The sequence below is a fragment of the Gracilinanus agilis genome, chromosome 2 (genome assembly GCF_016433145.1).
Source record: "Gracilinanus agilis isolate LMUSP501 chromosome 2, AgileGrace, whole genome shotgun sequence".
Lineage (NCBI taxonomy): Eukaryota > Metazoa > Chordata > Mammalia > Didelphimorphia > Didelphidae > Gracilinanus > Gracilinanus agilis.
Genome location: NC_058131.1, coordinates 404,558,709 through 404,584,991, shown reverse-complemented (window position 1 = coordinate 404,584,991; position 26,283 = coordinate 404,558,709). Strand labels below are relative to the sequence as shown.

Sequence of the window (26,283 nt, the reverse complement as noted above, 5' to 3'; positions counted from 1 at the left end):
CTTGGCATAGAGTAAGAGGAAGGCGGGTGCCCCTGTATGTGCACACATCCTAGTGCAACTTCTCTCCTTTGGGACATTGGCAATTTTTTGCAAAGCTTTCCTCTTCCAGTTCTGATCAGTTAAATGTCTAACCCACAAAGAACTGAGACTATCATGAAATTAGGTCAGCAGGTTTATCTGAGCCTTAATTTCAAATTATGCTTCATACTTTTCCCCCTACAATTTATGGATGTTTCTACTTTGACCATGCCATGCCAAGCAATTAATATCTAAATTTTGTAATTTAGTTTAATTAGTGGGGGGCGGGGGTGGCCTTTGCCAAATTTTTTTTGCAAATTTTTTTTGCAAACTTTGCAAATTCAGTAGCTAAAAATTATGAAATATTTCTGATGGTAATTTATAAAAAGAAAGTTAAGAGTAGCATGACCTATATGCAAATGTCCCTTATCATTGTTGTGGATGATACCATTGAGAGTCTGTGGTGTGGTGAGTATACTTGATAGAACCCTAGAAGATACTTATCCTGTTTAGTGTAAAGATGGAAATGATTGTGAAATGAAAGTTTACCAAAAATCAGTTCTTTACGACTTCAATAAAAAATATGAAACCTTGCTTCCAGTTGACTTTATTTTGAGTGATTGGGTATACACATAAATATATTGAAACTATACCACATCCACAGCCACCGAACAATCTTTTCTAGGCCTATTTCCGGTGAGCTTCTTCCCTTTTGAATGTTTTTACTTGTGAACCTGATTAAAATGGTCACTATTGAATGATTGATCCTCTTCTTAAAGTAAGTCACCTTCCTTCTGGAAAATATATTTTTAGAGATATTCTTAATCTTTTCTGTAGTATAATGGTAGAATTGTTTTATTTGATGGCCATTTTTCTACCATTGGTTTAATCTGTCTAGAATCTAGAAGGTTGCACAGAAAGAGAAGTCTAGTTACCAAAACTGGAGATTTTTATAGACAGCCACAGTGAATAGAATCACTTTTGAGCAGATTTCTGGAGAACCGGCATTTAAAAATTTTACCATTTTACCATATCAGCACTTTATTTTTAATGTCTTTGGTTCCACATTTGGTTTAGAAATGCTTGAAAAGCGACAATGCTTTCACATATCAGCTGAAACAGATGGTAACATACGCCGATCACACCTACTGAGAGTATTTATATAAATGATCTTAAAGTCTGAAAAAGATTCACATGTATGGTCTAGTCAATCCTAATTAAAATGATAGCTTCAATACAAGACATATCACCCAGGTGTGAGTATTGATGAGCTAGGATTATACTTCTTTTCTTCCAAGAACATATGCCCCTTATTCTGATTAAAGGCTACATCATGTAGTGTATAGAATGTTGGGATTAGAATTGGAGAAACCTGGATCTGAACTCTGACACTAATCTACTATGAGCTAAGTGCTAGAGATTCAAACTTTAAAAAAAAAATAGTTTTGCCCTCAAGGAATTTATAGTCTAGTAAGGGAAGACTATTCACAAAAGGAAAATGTGGTTGAGGGACAGACATGATGAAGATGATGGTGGAGTTGAAACAAAGCAGAGCTGCTGGTTTCAAATGGCAGCAGTGGCTGGCCTCTGGAGCTCTCTGTGAAAGGAGCCTGTTGAGAAGAGGTTTGGGGAGGGGCTTTGTTTTTTGCCCCACCCCATTATCCCTGGAAGCAGAAGGGCAGAAAGAGTGGTGTAAGGTTTGATGTAAGATGATGATGATGAAGAATTTACCCTGCTGTTGATAAATTGCCTTGATGAAGATTATGATGGAGTTAAAACGAAACAGCAGATGAAGAGGGACTTGCTGGTTTGGCTGAAATACAGAGTGTAGAAAGTCTGTATGTGTAATAAACCTGGAAAGTAGATGGCTACCAGAATACATGCTAAATGGAAGGGGGGAGGGGAGATTCTAGAGAGTTAACTGAATTTGAGTAGGGAAATAAATTAGGTGTGTGCTTTAGAAATGTTAATTTTAAAAATTATTTTATTATCATGAAAAACACACTTCCATATTGGTCACCATTATAAGAGCAAAGTCATACATAACTAAAACCCCCAAATAAAAACAAAAATATACTGCTGTGATTAAAGATAGTATGTTTTGATCTGCATCCATTCAACTCCATCAGTTCTTTCTCTGGAGGCAGAGTATCCAAGATTTCACAGATAATCACTGTATAGTATTGCTGTTACTGTGTATAATGTTCTCCCAGTTCTGCTTATTTCTCTCTGCATCAATTCCTGTAGATCTTTCCAGCACAATAGTAGTCCTTCACCAATATGTACCACAATTTGTTTGGTCATTCCCCAATGTATGAACATCCCCTCAATTTCCAATTCTTTCCCACTACAAAAAGAGTCATTACAAATATTTTTGTGTAAGTAGGTCCTTCCTCCTGCAATGTTCACTTTTTTTAAGGCAATGGGGGTCAAGTGACTTGCCCAGGGTCACACAGCTGGGAAGTGTCTGAGGTCAGATTTGAACCTAGGACCTCCCATCTCTAGGCCTGGCTCTCAATCCAGTGAGCTACCCAGCTGCCCCGCAATGTGCACTTTTGATGTGGAAGATGGATGAGAGAATGGAAAAGCACTAGGCCTAGAAGTCAACTAAAAAGTTATTGCAACAATCCAAGTGAGAGGTGATAGGAACCTGAACTAGTTTGGTTGACAGTCATGTGATAGGAGAGAAGAACAGATGTGAGATGTTGTACTGGTAAAGGCACTCCAACAAAACAGTGAAGTTCACATCTATCAAATAATGATGAAAAAAAAATTCATTGGAAAATCACAATGGCTTCTCCTTCCACAGAGTTACACAAAAAGCCAACCAAAAGTCAATAATAGGACAGCAGTTGCCACCCTCCCTCTTCCCCCTTATTCATCCCAGCAAAGCCTCCTAGTGAGACCAGAAACACAGAGTCACTTTTATTAAGAACCTGTGAAGTACCAGCAAGGACAGCACAGACAACCACCAGGGGCTTTAAGGCCTAGTCTCTCTGACTCTGTCCTGAGAAACCAGAGAGGGCCATGAGAATGCAGAGCTAAAGGGAAGGGGGAAAAGAATGAATATACTAGTGCAGAAAGCAAGGTCAAGAAAGGCCAGAAAGGACATGGGGAAAGTGGGATGGCCAACAATTTCAAATGATACGGAAAAATCAGGGATGAGGGGTTAGAAAAACCATTAGAATTAACAATTTTGTCAGTAGCAGTTTTAGTTTAGTCATGAGGTCAGAAGAAACACTGAAGTGAGAGGAGGAAAAATGGAGATCTTGCCAGCTCAAATCTCCAACAATTCATTCTTCTCATCCCCTTCAGTAAAACTTTAGTGCCTCCCATATACCTCCAAGACCAAATATAAAATCCTTTATCTCTTAATTCCCTTTTCAACCTGGACCCTTCCTTTTCAGACTTCTTATACTACTCCATAATCCAAAGGCACTAGCCTTCTCGTACCTTGCTCAAGACATGGCCTTTTCTCAGCCTCAGGCCTTTTCATTGGTTGTCCTTGCTTCCTTCAAGATTTAGCTCAAACTCCACCTTTTTACAAGAATGCCACATGTTTTAGTTAATACAGAAATGGCTCTTTAAGTAATTAATATATCCTGGTTTTAATGCATGGCTTTTCCTAGGAACTGTAAGAGAGATAAATTCTTTACAGGGTCTACTTCTTTTCTCTACTTCCCCCACACCCCACCACTTTTTCTTCTTTAACCACTTTTCTCTTTTTCCCTAGCAAACTAAATTGAAAGCCAAGTTCCAGAAAGTTATCCATTTTTTTCTTTTTTTTTTCATTTGTCCCCTTTTAGACTTTTTTTGCCTTATAGATTTATCCCTGTAGACTTAAAAGAGTCCAGATTCCATTCATTTGACTGACAGACTGAAAAGCTGTAAATAATCACAACTCCAGGCAGTCTGTCTGTAGGGACTTTAGATTGTAGAACCTTTAGAAAAACATCCATAGTAAATGGAAAAATAGTTGTAGTTTTTATCCTTAACTAATCTTAAGCATGCCAATCGTTGAACATCTTGCCTTTGGAAGACAACTCTTTCCCTTTTAACTTAGTTTTGGTAGAAAGCAATTTTAAAGAACAACCCAGGAATCTGGTAGCTATTTTTCATCAAGAAATAACCCAGTTTCTTTCCTTTCTCCTCAAGACCCTGCCAAATGAGGTCTGATAATGTCCATAAGGGCCCCAGGTAATGGCACAAGATCTTCATGTGACTGGGAGAGGTTTTCTGGGAATTGTTTATTCCTGAATTCAGGATTTGTGCCATGATAGAGCAATCCAAAAACATCTTCCCATCAAATGAATATATTTTAAAACTTATCATTTGGTTGTCAATATTTTGATAGGGACTACGTTACCCTTGACAAAGTAGCTACATCTAATGGTGAAACATGGGTAAAGTGTACTTTTTTTTTAATCAAAGGATCTGGAAAAGTTGCCTTTTGTCTAATAGCACATTGCTGATCTCAGTATTGTATATCAGAGTGTATGGAAGCCTATTCTTTTTGTTGGAAGTACGTTCATTTATTTCTTTTTTTTCATATCATATTCATCTTAGTATGTTCTTCTGACTTTTCTTAGGACGAGGATTTCAACTATTTTGGCTTCTGTATTATAGGGAGTATAGAAATGCTAAATAAAAATGGAAACAAAGTACACCTGACACTGTCAAACAGATCCATAAGATCATATGGTCAAACATACAGCCATTATTGAGCTAACTTAATTTTAGGCAGTAATGCTCACATAAAAATATTTCCAGTTGGGTCCTTATAGTCCTGTTTAGGGTGTGGGAAATTACAGAACTGTTTTTCATCATTTTGAGCAGTTTTTGAAGCATCTTCAAATTGTCCTATTCATACTATCTTCCATTCTTGGATGGGTTTCTCCATTATTGCCATCAGCCATGCTATTAATGTAGAGGATTATGTTGGACTAACTAACCTTAGGGTACTGGTTGTATGATTGTATTGGTGTAAGGAACTCCTGGTGAAGAAGTTCCTGGTAAGGAACTTTCTCTATCAGTGGGTCATTAGTCCCTCTTCAATTACCTAAATCACAAGAAGTAGTTAAAAAGATGCACATAATCAGTGTTACTGCCATTTTATAGATGAGGAAACAGTGTTATAGTTATTTGACTATGGTTATAAAGTTATTAGTGAGAGGAGGTAGAATTTGAGCCTTGGATCTTCTTTACTCCCAAGTTCATTCTGTATATGGGTTTTTTGTTTTGTTTTTTAACCCTTACCTTCTGTCTTAGAATTAATACTGTGGATTGGTTCTAAGGCAGAAGAGAGGTAAGGACAAGGCAATGAGGGTCAAGTGACTTGCCCAAGGTCACATAGCTAGGAAGTATCTGAGGCTAGACTTGAACCTAGAACTTCCCATCTCTAGGACTGGCTCTCAATCCACTGAGCCACTTAGCTGCCCCCAAACAGGTGTGTAGAACCTATCAGAGTATGAATGTCCTGAATTGCGACTCATTGGTTATGAATTAGTTTTATCTTGCTGCTCTTAGTGTGACCTTGGGCAAGTCACCTAAGCTATCTCAGTTTTCTCAACCTTTAACATGGCAGGATTTATCTAAATTGATCTCTAAGGTTCTTTCATAGTAAGCCATTTGTAGAGGAAATTGCATTTTTCAACATAAAGGAAGTAGCGCTACCTTTTCTTTATGTGAAAGAAAGCTTTACCAGACATTCTATGCAACATTGTCATTGGAAAGGTGCATATTAAATTTCTTATTTTGATAATAAAAGTTTTTCCATCAGTGTGAGGGTTAAAGTAGAATACAAAAGTACAATTTTTCATCCAATGACCTCCATGGGTTTCCTCTAGCTGGGTTTTGCTCTGGAGGAATGTGTTTGGGGGAGAAACATAGCTATTAAATTTACTAACCAAGTATAACTTGTCTGATTTAATTGCATGCCACTGAAAATGAAATTAAATGGGCATTCTTGGACATCTTTTTTTTCAGGTTATTAATGCTGCATTGGCTTTGGCTGCAAAACCACAAAGTAAACTGGCCCAGGAGAACATGGATCTTTTTAAAGAACAGTGGGAAAAGCAAGTCCGGGTTCTAACAGATGCTGTTGATGACATAACTTCCATTGATGATTTCCTGGCTGTCTCAGGTAATTAGGTGTTTTACTTATATATACTTGTAACAAAGGTTGTAACAAATTATAAAAAATTTAGGAAGGGGCAGCTGGGTAGATCAGTGGAGTGAGAGCCAGGCCTAGAGACAGGAGGTCCTAGGTTCAAACCTGGCCTCAGCCACTTCCCAGCTATGTGACCCTGGGCAAGTCACTTGACCCCCATTGCCCACCCTTACCAATCTTCCACCTATGAGACAATACACCGAAGTACAAGGGTTTAAAAAAAAATTTAGGAATCTGAGTGGAAAATCATTCTATTGTGCTACACTCTTGGTATCTTTTAAGAAAAAGAAGTACAAACTGACTGTGGATGTAAAGTTGCTTGTTCAGTCAGTAATGGGGCAGGTTTGCACTAAGCAATCCCAAGTTCCCTTGCATCCTGACTGGAAGTGTGTATTTGAGAAGCTAGCTGCTACTTGGAGTCGGGAGTGTTTTCCTGCTGACTCTGGGGATACAATCCATGACTCTGCAGTGCCATGTCTAATTGGCAAGGATCACAGAGGTTTAGTCTAGTGCTGCTGTCATATTTTGAAAAGTAAATTGATTTATGCACAAACAAAGCCACCATTTTACTGGGAGCATTTCTTTTTTGCTTAAAAGGAGGACTCATAGGTAAGGGATAGCCTCATAGTTCCTTTTTTTTTTTTTTTTAAGGAGGTCTTTTCTTTATGAAAATCCTTTCCCTAACACATAAATGATAGTGGAACTGCTTCTTTAAAGGAAAAAAACAGTATATTCTCTATGTCTGATACAGAGAGAAAACAGGGAGGAAATTCTTAAGTGCCATTTAATTATGAACTAGAAAATAATCTGGGTAATTTACCTTATAAAAATATTTGATTTCATTATGTAAGCATAAAGCAGTAACATCATAGTAAATTGCATCTGTATAGAAAATGTTTGTCAAATGAAATTCATCGTCTTTATTGCATTGAAATAAATTTCAATTCTGTGTCCTCAGAGTTGAGTAAATATAAATGCGTTCTCCATTTAGCAAATGCCTCCAGTGCTCTTTGAATGCATTAGAGCACTCTGTACCTTCCAGGATTCAGAAAGCGCCATGTGGTCTCATGGAGGGGAGGGACAAGCGTTGTAGTAGTTATTGGGGGGGGGGGGGGATTAAGTGAAAGTCACAAATGTAGGGTTGAACTTAGGAACTTTTCAACAGAAACAATGTAATTGAAGTATGCACAGGATACTCTAGCAGCAACAAACTCTTTAAGGGTTAGAATTTATTCTTCATGCCAGTATTGAAAGTCCTTCCTTGAGAATTCTCTGTTGTCAGTATATATGAAAGCTATAAGGTGCTAATTGCCCAGAAGTCCCTAATCTGAAAAAAGGAAGAAATGTAGGGGAAATCAGATTGATCTATAGCTTTAAGTATTTGCTATTTAATGGTGCCAGAAATGCAAGGAAGGCTTTTTTGGAAACTCTTGGTCTTCTGTTGTTTTTCCAGTGAAGTACAGAACCATTTCATAGCCCTACACAAGATCCCTATCTTTCATTGTGAGCTTTTAAAGCATACAACAACAACAAATTTGAAATCTAAATGAAAAAACTTCCCCACTAGATATTGCATTCCTGAAGTTTCCTTTCACTGGTTAGGTTTTGTGTGTCCTGAGATTTGTCTCCAAGCATTTTACAGATCTCCTTGCAGACCTTGTAGTCGAGCTAAAACCTACCAGAAACAAATGTTCTCCTGCAGCATTCTTCAAATCACTTAGAACAAAAGGAATTTTGCAGCAGCAGAATGGAACTTGGGTATTACCTTTAGGGTGAGACACATAAAACAAAAGGATATGAAAGAAAAATTGAATTCTTTAACAAATATGCAGGCCGAATGGAGTGTATTTTAAATTTTTATGCAAATATAGTTCTGTGCCTGTGCACAAGACAGAGGCAAGAGTAGTTTGACTTAATGGAATGAAGCTAAGACATTTATCATTTCACAGGCAAAAAATAAATAAACTGTACTGTATCACAAAATACCTAGCTATAAGTGCATACAGAGATAGAAGGAGATATTTTTGTTACTTATCTGTTCCAATTAAGTTCATTTTAAAAACTAGTTAGCAAATGGGAAACAATTGGGAGATACATCAATCACATTATGACAAAAGTATGCTTTTGGTGGACTCGGGTTAGTGGTCAAGCAAATCACTGTGAAGTCATTGCAATATAGGAGCGATTACATTTTCTTTTGAGTGACTGGAAGCAGGTCAGATACCTTTGTAATTTGGTTATTTTATCATCCATTCTCCTTCTCTATAACAACAGTTTATAGATAAAGAAGTTGGGGTTCTTCCATGCCATCACACTTAACACCCAACATCCACAATAGTATTCCATAACTTGTTCATCCATTCCCCAATTTATGAGCACCTCTCAGATTCCCATTTTTTTCCTGCTATCTCAAAAAGAGCTGTAGAGATTTCAACGTTTTGGCAGTTTGTTGTATACTTAAGAGTAATCCTTCCCTTAATCTACCCTCCTTCTAATCCTTCCTTTCTTGTGGTTATCACCGTATAAAAGAGGCCAGGTTGGGAGGATCTGGGTTCAAATTTGACCTCAGATCCTTCCTATTGCTGTGACCTTGGGCAAGTCACTTAGCCTCAATTATCTTAGTCCTTGCCTCCCATCATTCTTAGAATTGATATTAAGACAAAAATTAAGGGTTTTTTTAAAATAAAGAAGTACAGAAAGTGTCTGTAGTGTTGCATATCTGTAGCACATACACTTCTCTTAAGAAAAATTTACAGAAATTATTATATATTTACATTTTCTTCCTCTTACCCCCATTAAGGAGAAAAAAGGGGGGCAGCTAGATAGTTCAGTGGACTGAGAGCCAGGCCTAGAGACGAGAGGTCCTATGTTCAAATATGACCTCAGACACTTCCCAGCTGTGTGACCTTGGGCAAGTCACTTGACCCCCACTGCCTAGCCTTAACACTCTTCCACCTAGGAGCCAATACACAGTATTGACTCCAAGACGGAAGGTAAGAGTTTAAAGGGGGGGGGGGGGAACTAAATTGGCTACATACAGTAGTATAAATATAAATGTTTATTGTGTATACATATATATCATTCTGCACCCTAAATCTGTCATACTTTTAATGGGTAGCATGTTTCATCATCCTTCCTCTGGAATCATGAATGCCTATTCTATTTATAGATAATAGTTCTTATAGCTTTCATAGATGTTTGCTTTTCACGGTGTTTTTATTATGCAAATTGTTCTCTTTCCACTCATTTAATTCATCATTTTATAAAAATCCTCAAAATTTTTCATTTTTATTATAATGTATATAGATATAGATAGGTAATGTTCTGCTAACTTCTTTGTGTATCATTCATATAAGCATATGTATCTTTTTTAAATCATCTGTTTCCTCATTTCTTATAGCACAGATAGTGCTCCAACACATACATATACCTCAGCTTATCCTGCCATTTCTAAAGTGATAAGACAGTCCCCTTTGTTGTCAGTTTTTATTTTGTTTTGCCTCCCCTAAAAGAAAGCTATGATAAATGAAGCTGCTCTTTCTCTGTTCTCTTTTGAGTAAAGGCCCAGAGTGGTATAACTGATCTTGTGTAGCATTCCAAATTGCTTTTCAAAATGGTTGTACCCATCCATACATCCACAAACAGTGCATTGATATGCCTTTTATTCATGTCTTTAGACCATTTCACAATTGGGGAATGGCTCCTTTTCAAATATTTCTCCTAAATTAACTTTCACAAATTAATTATGTACCTTTTTTCTAATTGGTGGGAATTTCCTGACTTTCCTTTCTTTTAGGTTATTTGGAAAACCCTTGATAGCCATTCATGTCTTAACTTAATTAACCAAATTCTTCCACATTCTGTTGTGCTCCATATTCTTCCACAGATTATTCTCCTCTCTTGACAGAATTCTGTGAAAATTTTTCTTTACGGGCGTTTGCTGTCTTAAAACTCAACACATCCAAAATGGAAACTTTCTTCCCTAATCTGCACTTCCTCTCAATTTAATTATCTCTGAGAGAACCCGAATTCTCTTTGTTAACTCAGTTCATCCTCAAAACTGTTTGGTGATAGTGAAAAACAAACAATAGATCAGAAGGAATTTAACTCAACCCAGTTTCCTACCTAATTTCCTTTTCCCAATCTTGTGTTCATTCTTTTCTGTTCCTACTGATCCCTGAATTTAATGATCTAGCTTGGACTTCTACATTGGTTCAGGACCTTCCCATCAGGCTTCAGAACTTTCCTCAGTCATTGTGTTGGCTCTGTCTCTGTTTCTCTATCATTTGGATCTTGATCCTCAGGATTTGATAGATTGGCAATAGCTATTTGATGATGACAGTTTGTTCTCTAGTGCCTAACACAGGGCTTTATATGTGGTGTGATTTTCAGAAATGTTTGTTGAGTTGAATTGACTGGCACAAGTTGACAGCCTGGTGTCAACTGAAGCCATTCCTATGGCCACATTAATTCTGGCACCCACCACCAATGAGACCTGGTTGCCTAAAATGGGGCCCACTAGGCTGGGCTGGAAAAAATATCAGGTGAAATTTCTGTATCAAAACAGTAGGACTGACTATGTGATGACCCATCATTGCACTTCTGGCTGGGGGAGATACCAAGTCTCTTTGAATTCAAGTAATTCAGTGACATTCCCTGAGGTCAGATCTTGCTTTGGCTTGTGTGAGGGAAGCACCACTGGTCTGATCTGACCCTTCCTAGCATGACTGGGCTCTAACAGAGGAGGTAATTAAGGCAAGACAAATTGCCCATTACACAACCAAGAGTGAGTCTCAGGGTTGGGTTTCAAATTTTCAATAATAGTATTTTTATAGTGAGGAATGAAATAATTTGTTTGTAGGAGACAAAAGTATTTATGACTTGTATTTATATCCCATTTAATATAGATTGTTAAAGGGGTTTTGTTCATATTTCCTAATTCTAAGTAATGCTTGTCATTCAGAATATGAGGGCATGTAGATGATGAGTTTTTGAGAGTTAAATAACTTATTTTGTTTGTCATCCCAGTTTGATTAAGGTTTCCTATTTAGTAGGTGTCCTCAAATATTTCTCTGCTTTTTTTCTCATTAGAGAACCACATTTTGGAGGATGTAAACAAGTGTGTAATTGCTCTTCAAGAAAAAGATGTCGATGGCCTAGACCGCACTGCTGGTGCCATTCGGGGTCGGGCAGCCAGAGTCATTCATGTTGTCACTTCAGAAATGGATAACTATGAACCTGGTGTCTATACTGAAAAGGTTCTTGAGGCCACCAGACTGCTTTCTAATACAGGTGGGTGTGGGTAAAGGTCATCATGCTTGTCTCCTGGGAACCCAGGCAACTAGAATGTAGGAAACCATACCAAATTATTTCACCACTCTATTGAAGAGGAATGCTGAATCTGTATGTAAAATAATTGCATTTTAATTTTTCTGTAATGAATATCACTTGCTTTTAAGGAATTCGGCCATAAATTTAGTTTATATATGAACTTACATATATGACTTTTAAAGAATAAGCATCTAGCAAAACTGGCAAGGAGTGGGGAGCTGCTTTTGTTATAAAGGTGAGTTAAAGAAGTTCTAACATTAGATTGGCCATGTAACCTGTGGTACTATCATTTTGCATCAGTTATGCCACGTTTTACTGAGCAAGTGGAAGCTGCTGTGGAAGCTCTCAGTTCTGATCCTGCCCAACCAATGGATGAAAATGAATTTATTGATGCCTCACGATTGGTCTATGATGGCATTCGGGACATCAGAAAAGCTGTGCTGATGATAAGGGTGAGTAGCTGGATTTGAGTCTATTTATCTATGCATGATCATTAGTTCAGCTTTAGCAGTGCATCATTCTGGGACTGAGCTAACTCAGTTGCAATATATTAAAATCATGATTTTAGAAGCTGTTAAAACCAGATATTTAATTATGTTGTCAAAAATGACTTGAATGCAACCTAAAGCCAAAAACTTTGTCAAAGCAGGCTAAGTCTAAACAGTCTAAACACGTCTGATATGACAATTTAATTTTGGACAAATATTCGATTCATGGCTAAAATTTTTTGTCTTGGAGAATTTAAAACTAAAATACCTTTTTAAAAATGAATTTCAATTCATTCTACCAAAATTAATAGCTCTCTAAAACAGTTGTGAGCAATTCTTCTGGCACAGGAGATGTAGCATTGTATTTGGAGTCAAGACCTGGGTTTTTAAATCTTCCTTAAAATAATGACCGTAGGACCCTGGGCAAATTTGTTGTTAATTTACTAATTCCATTCTCTGCCCATCCCCACCCGTGACTCCATTAAATGTTTGTCATGTATGTCCTAATAAAAAGGAGGAGGTATGTGGAAGCTGTTATAAATGCTTAGTGACCCCTGCACAGGTTTGAAATAGAAGATCAGAGAGGTAAACAGCTTAACAAGATCACATGGCCAGTGAATAGAAGATGGGCATTTGTCCAGTGCTCTTTCTACTATACCATTTTAGCATTTTAACACCAGCTGATTTTTTTTTAATTTAAAATTCTAATTAAATATCAAGTTAGAGGAGATAAGCTTAAAGCTTTAGCCTTTTGATACCCCAGACAGGAGGGAAGAAGAGCTCCCATTGGACTTCTGGGCAGAGGAGTGAGTGATGAGAGAAATGTCCAGGTGTGGCCCTCCCTCCCCCCGTGCCATAGGTTTGCCAACATGGCTATAGGACATGAAGCTTAGAACTAAGGACTTATATGAAAATACTGTTTACCAAAGCTAAATATTGATTCAGAATCAGGAAACCTGGGTTCACATTCTAACTCTACACCTGTGTGAGCTTTAGGTGAATCACTCATCTTTCAGCCTCCGTTATCCTTTCAGTTTAACAAACTGAGACAGTTGACTGAACTCTTAGACTGGTTTCATTTTTCTTTATTTTTTTAACCCTTGCTTCCTATCTTAATAGCAACTCTGAGACAGAAGAATGACAGGGCTAGGCAACTGGGGTTAAATGACTTGCCCAGGTCACACAGCTAGGAAATGTCTCAACCCAGGTTCTCCTAATTCCAGGTTTGGTGCAGCCCATGGTTTCATTTCAATGTAATTGGTTTCCTCTGTGATCTGGTATTGTTCATTTTATCCATTTAAAAACAACATTCTGAGAAGGGGGCCATGACAAGAAAAATGGTTAAAAGTCATCTGTGAATTAGCCCCCTCCCCCCCCCCCCTAGTTATTTGTAAAGCAGTGTTTGTGGTTGGTTCTTTCTGTTCTGGCCTAGGAAAGCATATCCCAAATCATATTTCCTTTTTCATAAGACCTCAAAGAGAAAGAATTCTAGATTGCTTGTTGTCTAAGCTCACGTGGGCATCTAAAAGGCTGCTGTCATAGATGAGTGGAGCAAAACAGGGCCAGCCCTTGCCCAACAGTTGGTGCCTTTGAATTCACTTCTGTCTTTAATGAAGTGTGCTGTTCCTAGAGTTCCAGGAATTATTAGATCTTTTTAGTGTTTGGGAACATAAAAAAATATCCAAAATAACTGAGATCTTGAAATCTCCTTTGTGCTAGAGCAAAAGCAGATCTAGGGAGATGCCCACCCTCACATTAGGGCCAGGGTAGGAAGGCTGGACCTGCTTTAAGGCCTGTTGGAGGCTCTGCTCACTGCTGGGAAAAGATGGTGGCATCAAGCTAGTCATTGCTGCCCTTTAGGAGGTGACCACATGAGAGAGAGAGAATCCCATTCCTTTACCAATTGACTCCTTATCATGATTTGTGACAGCCATTGTGTCCATTTTTATTATCTCTAAACCTTATGTGTGTGACTTTTTACTATGTGGTTGTGCGAAATTACCCTTATAAGCAAGGGTTGCCAAGAAGGTGCTGACCTATATTGGTAGGATTTTCCTCATTTGGGAATCACAGACATAAGTTTTTGTGAACCCATTGGTGCAGGTCATTTCTGTTAGATAGCCTCTACAGAAAGGGTTCCTAACCAGAGGCAGATAATCTAGAACTCAGCAACTACCAGAACCTATGAAGGATACTCTCCTTTGCATTTAACATTACAACTAATTAAAGAGCCTCTTTGTCGCTATTGTAATTTGCTTTGTCTTCCTGAAATAGCCAAAAAATTTCATGAGCTGGAAATGTCACCCCAAGCTAGGGCAGTTTTGTTCATTTTATCTAATTTTTTTTGATATGGTAGGAAAGGTATAATATTTAATTTAATAATGCTATTTAAAGAGCCTCCATTTTCAGCAGCAGTTTTCCCCTTCATCTTCATTTGGAAGTATCTGGGAAATACATGATATCCTGCACACCTATAGGAAATAAATAGCCTTAACTCAACAGTGAACATTGAAAAATGGAGACTCTGACAAGCTTTAACTAGCTTCTCCCTGGCAAAACAATGAAAACTGGGCATGGAGCTCTTTGGGCCTTTTCGTCCTTGAGCAAAAAGCTATGGTAAAATATGTGTCATTGTAATTCACACCTCAGGCATTTATTAATCAGCTAGAGTCATATTTGGAAATTATACTTATAAGAAAATATTTTCTTATTCTCCACTTTGATATCAAAAACTAAAACAGCCCTTTGGGTTGAGCTTGTCACACAAAATGGAGCCATCTAACTACAGATTAGAAGCTCCATACAAACTGCCTGCTTCCTTGTCATTAATCCTCTGCAGGCTTTGTTTTCATTTAGATCCTAAACAATACATTTGTGCTCTGATAAAAGTGGTTGAGAGACTGGTGAAAGTGTGATGAAGGGTTTTTGATATAATTAATGGATATAATTAAAGAGTTCTTGTTGCTGAAACCTACTAACCATTTTTAACATTCTCTTAGAAATTTTGAGGATGTTGAACTGGTCCTTTTTATTGAGAATTTGGTTAATAGGATGTGACTCCTGCACAGTTTCATCTATAAAGGATTATCTTGAGCAGTTGCGTATTGCCCCAAGCAATCATCCATGGATTAGTGGGCATTCCCACCAAAGTTGGGTCCAAACCATAATGTATGGAGAGTACCTGTTGTCCTCTCCCTATTCCCTGGCAGGGAGGCATGTGATTTATTTATCATTTGAAAGTGGCTGGCTGAATTTGGTTCACTTAAAATTTGTTTTTTTTCTTTCTGCCTTAAGGAAGGGTAAGGGCTAGGCAATCAGGGTTAAAAGACTTGCCCCAGGGTCACACAGCTAGAAAATGCCTGAGGCCAGATTTGAATCTGGGTCTTCTGGACCTCAAGCTTGGCTCTCTATCCACTGAGCCATTCAGCAGTTTCTTCTTCTAACATGTTAATAAGACTTAGCTGAAATGGGTGGGTTTTTTTGTTGTTGTTTTAGACTCCTGAAGAGTTGGATGATTCTGACTTTGAGACTGAAGACTTTGATGTTAGAAGTAGAACAAGCATCCAGACTGAAGATGATCAACTTATTGCTGGTCAAAGTGCACGAGTAAGGATATTCTTTCTTGAAGAAGACAGATGTTTAAACAGTTTAACCCCCTCTGAACTGTGTGGTGTGCGCCCCCCCCCCCCACACACACACACACACTTTCTCTCTTTTCCCTTCCCTCCCTGAATCTGCTCTTTCTTGCAGAAGATATATTATCACTGTTTTGACCTCCATTTTTTATCCTTTCTTGCAGTAGAAATGAAGTGGAACATTTAGGCACAAATAAAATTGCACTATATTGAGGCTAAGTAGGCTGCAGAATTTTACAAAATGTCTATAAAGTTTAGTTCAGATTAAAAAAAAAACCCAAGGAAGGCAAGCCTGCCCCTTTAGAATAGAGTTATGGTTCTTTCTCAGAGGAAATGAAACAGAGATAATGAAGTCTGGTTCAAGAAAATGCATCAAGCCAAGAAATGACGATGGCTTTCATCCAAAGTCAATCCCTTCCCTTCACGGGCTCTATTGTTTAGGCCTCAAATGTTAGAATAGGTGGGAAATGTTATTAATGGCTGAGATATTAGCAATGCTACATTCAAGGAAAATGGCTGGTGCCACTGCCTTTATTTGAAGTGTTGCATCTTCAACTACCATTTTGTATTCTTGGGAGGATGCCATGAAAAATGATTCGATTGGGCCTTCTCATTCTTCTAAAATCACTTGAGCAGTGGTTTCCTATTAGTCAAATTTCTGACACTTAACTTTGGAAAATATACTTAGGAGAAACTACTCCCACAGTCTTCGTGATACTTCTTTGGTGTGCGGCAGGGGCTTCCTCTAGCACTCAGTACTATCTTGTGTCTCCAGAGACTCCTGGGAGAATGGACCCGAGCCCATTGTGAACTTCCCCTGCCTGTCTTTTTGCACCTTTGCTTGGCTGCTGCCAGATCCCAGAGATTGTCATTGCACCTGTGGAAGTACTTCTGAGCTCAAGTAAAACTAAATGGTGCTTTGATGAAACTTAAAATGCAGGGTGACATGGTGGAAATTTCTATTTCCCAGTGGCTTTCTCTTTCCTCCTTCAAAGCACACTTTAAAACCACTTCCAACTCACCTTGAAAAAAAAAAAAAATGTTAAAAGCTCTATACAAAAATGAGACATTTCCATTTTTGGCATTCTAGGGAAGCCATTTCACAGGGTAGCTCCTTCTCTAGACTAAGGCAGAGTTTGAGACTTGAAAGATGAAAGTTTTAAGTTCATTTTGTTGCAGAATGAAGAAGATCACACAGAGCCTTCTGCCTATCTCACTCAGTTTTCCTTTAAGAACTTGTTCTTGCAGGTTGGTATGGTAATTCAGACTCATAAACTTTAATTCAAGATGAAAAGAAATAACCCTTCAGGCAAAATGAAGCCCATTATGGTATTATCCTATCTATATGTCAGAGATTACCTGTTGGAAATATTCTTGGAAAACCCAATAGAAATGCCTGGATAATGTACTTGGAGAAACTTTATATTCATTCTCTTTATGTGAAAACTTTATATTCACTTTATTTCAGGCTATCATGGCTCAGCTTCCCCAAGAACAGAAAGCTAAAATTGCTGAGCAGGTGGCCAGCTTCCAGGAAGAAAAGAGCAAACTGGACGCCGAAGTGTCCAAATGGGATGACAGTGGCAATGACATCATTGTCCTGGCCAAACAGATGTGCATGATCATGATGGAGATGACTGATTTCACCAGGTGAACTTTCTCTGAGGCAGTGTTGGCCACTGTTTGGTAATCAGTGGGAGAAGGCTGAGGGGCCTCAAATGCTTTTCCTGTACAAGGGAGCCAATATGCTTTTATTTTTTAAACCCTTACCTTCTGTTTTAGAATCAATACTGTGTATTAGTTCCAAGACAGAGTGATAAAGGCTAGGCAATGGGGGGTGTGACTTGCTCAGGGTCACACAGCTAGGAAGTATCTGAGGTCAAATTTGAACCTAGGACCTCTCATCTCTGGGCCTGGCTCTCAATCCATTGAATCACCCAGCTGCCTCTCAATATGCTTTTTTTTTTTTTAACCCATAACTTTCTGTCTTAATAACAGGACAGGGGTTAGGCAAATGGGGTTAAATGACTTTCCCAGGGTCACATAGGAAGTGCCTGAGGCCAGATTTGAACCCAGGACCTCCCAGCTCTAGACCTAGCTCTCTGTCCACCTAGCTGCTTCTGAACCAATATATTCTCTTCCACCCTCACCCCTCACTTCTTTTTTTATTTAGGATATTTTTCCATGGTTACATTTTTGAGATTTCTCTAGTAGAAAGTTAACACTGTCCATATCCTATAGGATCTTCCTCTCCAAGGAGCATTAGACTACCCTGGTTGCTGCTTTTCTTTCTTTCTTAATGCTTAAGACTAGATACCCCCAGCGAGGCCCTGGCTTCCCAATACTGGGGGGACCTGGCGCTCTGCCCCTCTACCTGGTGAAGCCTCAAAAAGTAGTGGTTGGGGACCCACATTTTGCTGCTTACTCCTAAGGCCTGGTATTTTCTGGTCCTGTTTTTACAGAGGTAAAGGCCCACTTAAAAATACATCAGATGTAATTAGTGCAGCTAAGAAAATTGCCGAAGCAGGATCAAGGATGGATAAGTTGGGAAGAACTATTGCGGACCATGTAAGTATCAGAGCTACATCTGATAGGAGGAGTGGCGGCGGCTCTTCTTGTCTTCCTTGTTGCTCACTCATTTGGAAAGAATATGATGTCATGGAGAAAGCCAAGGAGCGGGCGGGTCTGGAAAAGAAGTGCCTGGGCCCTCCTGGGCCTTCCATGGAATAGCACCTGGTGCTGCGGGACAGTGAGGTGTCCAGAGGAGGCCAGAACACAGCTGGAGGGGCAGGATTCTGCCAAGTTAGTAAAAACCCCGACTCTTCAGGAATTCTGTTAAACCATTCTATCTAACGTGAACAACCAGCATTTGCTTTTAACAGAATTAACATCATATAGGAATTTTTTTCAAAGCAATTTTCATGAATGTTAATTTTCTCATTTGGATTTCATCATCTGACTGGCTTTTATGTCCCCTTAATTTTCTTTTTCTTTTTTCTTTTTCCATACTCCATTATGGATGTAATTAGGTAACTTGTGCTATCGTAGTTCATGAAGCTTGTTCCAAATACATCCCAGTGGCCCACTCCTGCCACCTCTGCCTTCCCCCAAGCCCTCGGTCTCTGGGATCCCCCAGTGAGCCGATGCAGGTGGTAGTCCTGGGAGATGACATTTCTCTACACAGTGCTTTACCAAGGGGTCATTCTCTCCCTTTAGAGGACTATTTGGTCAAAACCCCTGTGTTCCCTTTCAGTGTCCAGACTCCGCCTGCAAACAGGACCTCCTCGCGTATCTGCAGCGCATCGCTCTGTACTGCCATCAGCTTAACATCTGCAGCAAAGTCAAGGCAGAGGTTCAGAACCTGGGTGGGGAGCTTGTCGTCTCTGGGGTGAGTTTTTCCTAGAAATCAAATTATTGAATGAAAATAAATTTGCTGGTGTCTGAAATGGGGGACGCGGCAAACTCGGTTCAGTTCAGCCGGGCCTCACACTGACTGTGTGCCCTTCAGCAAACACAGCCAGAAAGGCAGCTGTTTCACACTAGACACCTTTGCCCATCCTACTGATTTCTGGCTTACACCTTGGGGGGATGTGGTACTTGGTGGCCCCAAACCACACAGCCCTGGACTGCTGAAAACATCTGAGAGCCATCGCCACAGCCATCATCACTAATTTTGGGGTGGGTGGGGGTGGGGTTATATTTAGAGTTTTCCACCTTAGCCCGAAAGAGCATTTGGTCATATGAGGCAGGACACTTCTGGGCTAGCTAACCAAGGCCCGGCCCACTCGCTACCTCAGGGGAGAAGAAGGGGAGGGTGGGGGGCCTGTAGGAGGGGCTCCAAAATCAGCTGCTTACATTTTACCACCACCAGGCACCGAAGTCAAGGTAGAATTTAAGAAACCAAAAGTTTCTCAAAGGAGTTATGGCATGACAAATACATTCCAGCCAGAGCCTTTTATTAGGATCCAGGCTGCTTTTCAGAACTCCAAATGAGCTGGAACGGACCAGATCTCTCATTCCAGGGCGAGCCTCCCCGGCCGGCTGCTTGGCACAGCCATCTCATTCTGGCATTGCCGGGGAGGTGTGAGACCTTTAAGGTAATGGAAATGGGCAGAAAAAGTCATCTTTACCTATAAGTGCAACCCACCTGGCTGTAATAGAAATAACAGGCCCTGGTGACTGCCAGAGGTAATTAGCCAAATGCCACACAGCTGTGGGCTCTCCGCAGCAATCCTGTTCCTGGCTGAAGGGCCCTCTTTATTCTGGTGACTCTTCATTGGCTAAACCGATTTCATAAGAGCAGAAGTTTCTGAGATCTCTACTTCCTGCTGTGGGGGGTGGAGGATCTAGTCTGACCTGGCTCTGCCTCACTGGAGTGGTGACCCCTGGCTCTGCTGGCTCCTGAGGCCATTCTCATGCAGTAGGAACTTCTCTGCTTGGGTTTACAACTCAGTCAATTGAAATGAAAATAGAACTGCCTGGGCCTTCCCTTCCTCACTTCTGGCACAGAACGGATGTTTTGCCTTTCCTGTGTCCTAGACACACTCAGAGTGGGGTTGGGGGGTGACGTGGGACCTGCAGTCCCACTTGAAGGCAGTGCCCAATATCACTTGCAGCTCAGGGAAATGAAGATAGCATTTTTTCCCCACTCATGTTCATGCACCCCTGATATTTTCACCAAGAATCCGTATCAGCAATATTGATTCTCTACTCCCTGTGGCCAGCAGGGGAGCTTCACATCTTTTCTATCTTTCCCATACTCTCAAAGTCCTACCTGCCTCCAGTGCCATTGAACCTACAGGAAAAAATCTTTTCTTTTCTTTTTTTTTTTTAAACCAAAATTGTCTCCTTCCATCCCCTCTCCGAGAGATGAGGAATTTGGTCAGGGTTTCATGTGTATGAGCATACAAAACAGTTTCCCTATCCGTTGTGTTGGGAGAGGGTAAAATCCCCCAAATAAAAACCACAAAAGTGAAAAATAGGATGTTTTGATATACATTCTAACTACATCCATTCTTTTTCTGGAGGTGGATAATATTCTTTGTGACAAGTCCTTCAGCACTGCAGAACAAACTCTTTTAAGTCCTTCTCTAAACAGTAGCATTCCTGGCCAGACCTAGGACAGATGCGTTCATGCCCCTTCCTTTGTCCTCCTTTGTCCTTCCTGTGGAAGGCCTAGGGGTTCTTTTCTTAAAATCATAGATTTCCTTTGGCTAATGGGTGATATGGATAGATTACTCAGTAGAGTATTTTAAAAGGCACAGGATTTGGGGCATGGAGTCGGTGGCCTCAAGCACTTCTTAGCTGTGTGACCCTGGGCAATTGCCTAACCCTTGTCCTTCTGTCCTAGAGTTGTTTCTATAACAGAAAGTAAGACTTTTTTATAAAATGCACAAGATTTCAGAAGGAACCAGTTATACTGGGATGTAGTCATAGTTTTATTTTGACGTGATTCCGATTCTCTCCCTCCCTGCCATTCCAGGTGATGAATAGTCTGGTAGAGATCATATCAGTGCTTACATGCAACACCCCATTGCCCATGTTGCGACTGAGGACACGTCACACGTAAAAAAAAAAACTCATGAAGGAAATAAAGGAAAATGGCGTCATTTTGATCTACCATCTGACACCCAACAGCTCCTCCTTTGGCTGTGGATAGTGTTTTATCAGGAGTCCCTCAGAGCTACCTTAGAACCTTGTTTTGCTCATGATGATTTAGTTCTTCACAGTTGATCATCAAATACTATTTCTGTTAGTATACATACAGTGTTCTGGTTCTGCTCGTTTCACTTTTGCATCACTTCATAGGAGTCTTTCCAGGTTTTTCTGAACTCATCCTGTTCATCATTATTTACATAGCACAATAGTTTTTCCATTACAGCCACAATCTACAGTTTGTTCAGCCATTCCCCTATTGATGGGCCCCACTTCAGCTTCCAATTCTTTGCCACTACAAAAAGTAGATCCTTATCTCTAATCTCTGGCATACAGACCCCAGGAGAGGTACTGCCGAGTCAAAGGTTGTGTGCATAGTTTTATGACCCTTTGGGCATGGTTCCATTTTGCTCTCCAAAAAGGCTATATCAGTTCACAGTCCCAATTTTGCCACATGCCCTCATTTTCGTTTTTGGTCACATTAGTCGGTGTGAGGTGGTTGATTTGCATTTCTTTGATCATATGGCTATCTTTGGTTTTAATTTCTTTCTCTGAGAACTGTCCATATTCATAAACTTTTGACCATTTGTCAATCAGGGAATGCCTTGCATTCTTATGCATTTGGCTCAGTTGTCTACATACCTGAGAAATGAGGCCTTGTCAGAGACACTTGCTATAAAAATTATTTCCCATTTCATGAAATATTTTTAGAAAGAAACTCTCAGTTCCCACCACCAAACCAAGTAGTGCCCTTACAAATATAGTACATAGAACTCTGGACATAAATTTCTAGAGGAAAAAAAAGCATTAAGTTTGATCCTCCGTGTACATCCTTGTCCTCCTTCCCGAGTCTCTGAGAGGTCTGTTCTGTTGTTCCCTGACTGCAGGTGGACAGCGCCATGTCCCTGATCCAGGCAGCCAAGAACCTAATGAATGCTGTGGTTCAAACTGTGAAGGCCTCGTATGTGGCCTCCACCAAGTACCAGAAATCACAGGGAATGGCTTCCCTCAACCTCCCTGCTGTGTCCTGGAAGATGAAGGCCCCAGAAAAGAAGCCGCTGGTGAAGAGAGAGAAGCAGGATGAAACCCAAACAAAAATCAAGCGGGCGTCTCAGAAGAAGCATGTGAATCCTGTTCAGGCCCTCAGTGAGTTCAAGGCCATGGACAGTATCTAGAGAGCACCCACTGCTCCCACTGCCTACACTGTCTTCTGCAAACTAATTCTCTTCAAATGACTTCTGTGAATCAAATGTATTTACTTAATGTAATGTTGGTATTAGATGGTATGGAAATGTAGATTTTCTTTTTTAAACCTGACCATATTATACCAGTAAGAGAACAAGCTTGGATTTCAGTCAAGGATGCTTTTAGATTCCAGAGGCATGACTTCTAGTTGCATTTTTAAAAAATATAAACTCAAAGAAAACAAAGTATAACCAAAGAGATTATTAATACTATTAGATCATCACATCTCAGTGATCGAAGCTTTGTATTGTGGATTGAGGTTTGTGTTCTCATCGGTGAACAATAAAGTGGGAACAATTACTTTTAGTATTCAGGAGGGGGGAACTGGTTAAAAATATATCTACACACACCACATTATACAACTTTCTAACTCAAAGCTTTTATATTTGGAAGAGAGCACTTGGGTACATTTTACTGTGGAGAGGGCCATCTTCAAAGAAACTAGTTGGGGCAGATAGATCAGCTGTTAGGAAATTATAAAGCAACCACCAGCTCCTCAGCCTGCCTCCCTGGGCATCTCAGGGAGCTGCGTGTTTGCTAAGGTCGGCAGTGACCCTTGTGTGAGGGACTTCATGTATGTCTGCAAAATGACAATCTATGAGAAATTCAGTAAAATATAATGCATCATGAAGAAAACTGATTACTCTCTTTAGGACACAGGATGAGAATTTTAATGCTTGGTTACAAATTACTAATGTACTTTGCTGCAGGACATTAATAAAATTGCTCTTTCCATCCGGTGTGTTGTGGTGCTCTAATAGTAACATGTTTTTTTGCTTTCTCCCAATATTCAAATGCAAATTTTTCATTGTGCTCATTTCTAATAATTGCAGTGTTTCCTGCCTTGGGCTTGTAAAAGAAACCTTGCAAAATAGTGTTTGTTCAGGCAATAATTTCAACTTTACATTATTTGTGATTACTATAGCGATTACTATAGCTACAAGGTATAATTTTACTGTCTTATTAAATTTTATGAATTTGAATATTTTTTACACCAACTTTTCCCAATAAAGTACATGATGAAATCAAGCCAAATGGCCCAAAAGTTTCTCTCCCCCTTCCTCTCAGGCCATTTTTTGGCAGGTGTAAAACCCCTAAAAATGCCCAACCCCATCTAGGACCCACCTTTCTTCTCCCCAAATCCCCACAGTACCAATCTCTCTCTAAACCCACATCTTCCATCTTGGAATCCATACTGCATATTGGTTTCAAGGCTGAAGAACCGCAAGGGTGTGATAATTAGATTGTCTACACTACCCATCCTTAGATTTAGATTTAATCACCAAAGGTGAGAACACCTAATTCTGGGAGGTCCATAACCCACCTGTGCTAGAGTGAGTGCCAAATCAGAATCAACTGACCTGCCCCCTGCATGGTCTATGAGAAGCGTCTATTGTGATTGGACAGCAGGCTAGGGGAAGGCACAGGAAGTGACCCCTTTAAAAAAGGGAGTTGAGTGAGTGAGAGGTCTGGCTGAAGAGGGCGTCTGGTGACGGACCTCTTCTGGTTCATGGCAGAGTGTTGGAACGCTGAGACCTTGGTGAGACTGCTTTAAATAATTGTCACGTGGGTAAGTCAGGCTGACTCTCTCTCTCCCTTGGCGTTTTTTGGAGGCTCTACCCTCAGGGAGGCCTCTCTTGCCTCTCTAATTGTAAAAGGCCTTGTGGCTAGAAGCCTTGTTTAATTATCCTCTGTGCCCCTCTGCTGGGGCCTCTAAATTCTTACCTGGTCTGGGCCACAGTTTCTCTCTTTCAATTTCCCTACCTTCAACCTTCCTAATTGTAAATAAATCATCATAAAAGTCAATTTTCACTTGAGATTATTCTTAATTGAGGATTGATAATAGTTCAGTCCTCTGGCCACCATCTTTTAATATATTGAACCCATAAAACCCCTTTTCCCCCCTTACAAGGGCTAGGCAATGCGGGTTAAGTGACTTGCTCAGGGTCACAGAGCTAGGAAGTGTCTGAGGTCAAATTTGAACCCAGGACCTCCCATCTCTGGGCCTGGCTCTCAATCCATTGAGCTACCCAGCTGTCTCAGCTCCCATAGTCTCTTAAGAGAAACTACCTGGCCTCTGGAAGGTGAGGATCTTTATAGGCTTTTCCCCAGAGGTCACTTCTCCCTGTGGGAACAAGATGTGGTTTGATGGGGAACATAAAGAGAATTAAAGATTGTAGAGATTCTAAGTTCTTTTTGAAAAAAAATCATATGTAAAAGTTCCATCAGTAGTTTGGCCAAAGCAGTAATAATTATCCTGGCCCGTTTTTCACCTTAGCTCACTCCCCACAATTTAAAGCCTTCCCTTTAGACAACAAAAATTAATTAAACATTGGTGGTGCCCCGAGATAATGCACCATCCCACTTTTTAAAAATTTTTAGAAGTTTGTCAAAAAGCTACTGCCAAGGGCTAGTGCCTGACATCCTCCAGCTCATACAGGCTTTGGGAGCTTTAAATCAACTGAGGATTCTGTCAAGAAGGTCTGGATTCAAATCTGCCTATGAGGATCCCTGCTTAGAAAATGCACTATCTACTTTACAAGACTGTATGATTTAAAATGCTATGTGGTCAGTTAACTTATTATTATTAAGCACCTGCTATGTGCCAAACATTGTGCTAAATACTGAGGGTACCAAAGGCCAGAGTCTGTGCAGACATCACCAGCTGATGATATCCCACACTATACTATATGATATGCTTCTGGGAGAATTAATCCTATAATCCTTGCCTGGTAGCAAGGCCAGATTCAGTCCTCCCAGGAGGAGGAGAGTAACAGGAAGTACCAGGGATGGTCTTAAAGTCAAAGAACCCGAGTTATGTGTGACCTCTGCCCAGCCCCATTTCCACGGCTAGATTTGCAGGAGGATAATTGTGTCCTTAAATTAGCAGGGCGCAGCGCCTTACAGAGGCCTAACGTGAAATACATTGACACAACAGATCCACCATACAGTTTTTGCTCTTTTAAAAAGACTAAATGTATCTAAAAAGACTCCATTTACAACATCTGTTGCAGAAAGTAGAACAGCCTTGCACAATAGGCTCCTCCTTTCCTCTGACCTAATTGGGAATGAGCAGCGAAACATAATTGTGAGGGAGAGAGCTTCAGCCCCTCGCCTCAAAGCCTTCCACCTTAACCTTTCCGCTGAGCCTTCTGCCATATGTGATCCGTGCTCGCTCCCCATGTTTTCCCACTTCCCTCCGTCCTCCTCATTGGAGGATAGTAACTGAAATAAAAATAAAGAGAAGTCCCAGGGGAACCTGCTGCCAAACGGGCTCTAAAAATCTCCTAGGACAAAAGAACAGGCAAGCGAAGCAGCCGCTTGGCCACAAGGATTCAAACTGACTGGGAATTCACCTTCCTTCCCTTCATACTAACCTCGAACCTCCCTCTAATTCATTCATCACCCCTAGAGCACCAGGAGTTCATCCCTTTGCTCCTGAGGCACAGACAGGCAACCCAGAACCTCTTGGTGCGTGAGTCCCAGGCCCCACCCCTGCAGCCCGTGTGCTTTCTACCTCACTGCTTTGCTTGCTTGGGGCTGGAGAGAGTTGCTCTGGGCCCCCTTAGCCATCTCTTCACGAAGCTCCAAAGAGACTGCTTGGATCTGGGACTCGGTTCTTGAGGAAGGAGGCAGCAGCTACCCTCTCCCTGAGAAGGAGAAAGGGAAATTTTGTTTTCTAGGATGCCCTCAAGCCTACAAACTTCCGTGTAAGCTGTATCTGGGAAGGGGCCATTGTAAT

At 40.3% G+C, this 26,283-nt stretch overlaps 1 protein-coding gene across 1 annotated transcript in view; it reads left to right on the top strand.

Moving 5' to 3' along the window:
* CTNNA1 (catenin alpha 1) overlaps positions 1-23,276 on the top strand; it is a 170,356-nt gene extending 147,080 nt beyond the window's left edge. The window contains exons 11-18 of the mRNA XM_044664563.1: positions 6,004-6,160; positions 11,279-11,479; positions 11,819-11,970; positions 15,502-15,612; positions 17,110-17,291; positions 18,104-18,209; positions 18,895-19,029; positions 22,184-23,276. Of these exons, the coding sequence (XP_044520498.1) occupies positions 6,004-6,160; positions 11,279-11,479; positions 11,819-11,970; positions 15,502-15,612; positions 17,110-17,291; positions 18,104-18,209; positions 18,895-19,029; positions 22,184-22,471 (1,332 nt within the window). The 3' untranslated portion in view covers positions 22,472-23,276. The remainder of the gene's footprint in view (positions 1-6,003; positions 6,161-11,278; positions 11,480-11,818; positions 11,971-15,501; positions 15,613-17,109; positions 17,292-18,103; positions 18,210-18,894; positions 19,030-22,183) is intronic.
* The last annotated feature ends 3,007 nt before the right edge of the window (positions 23,277-26,283 follow it).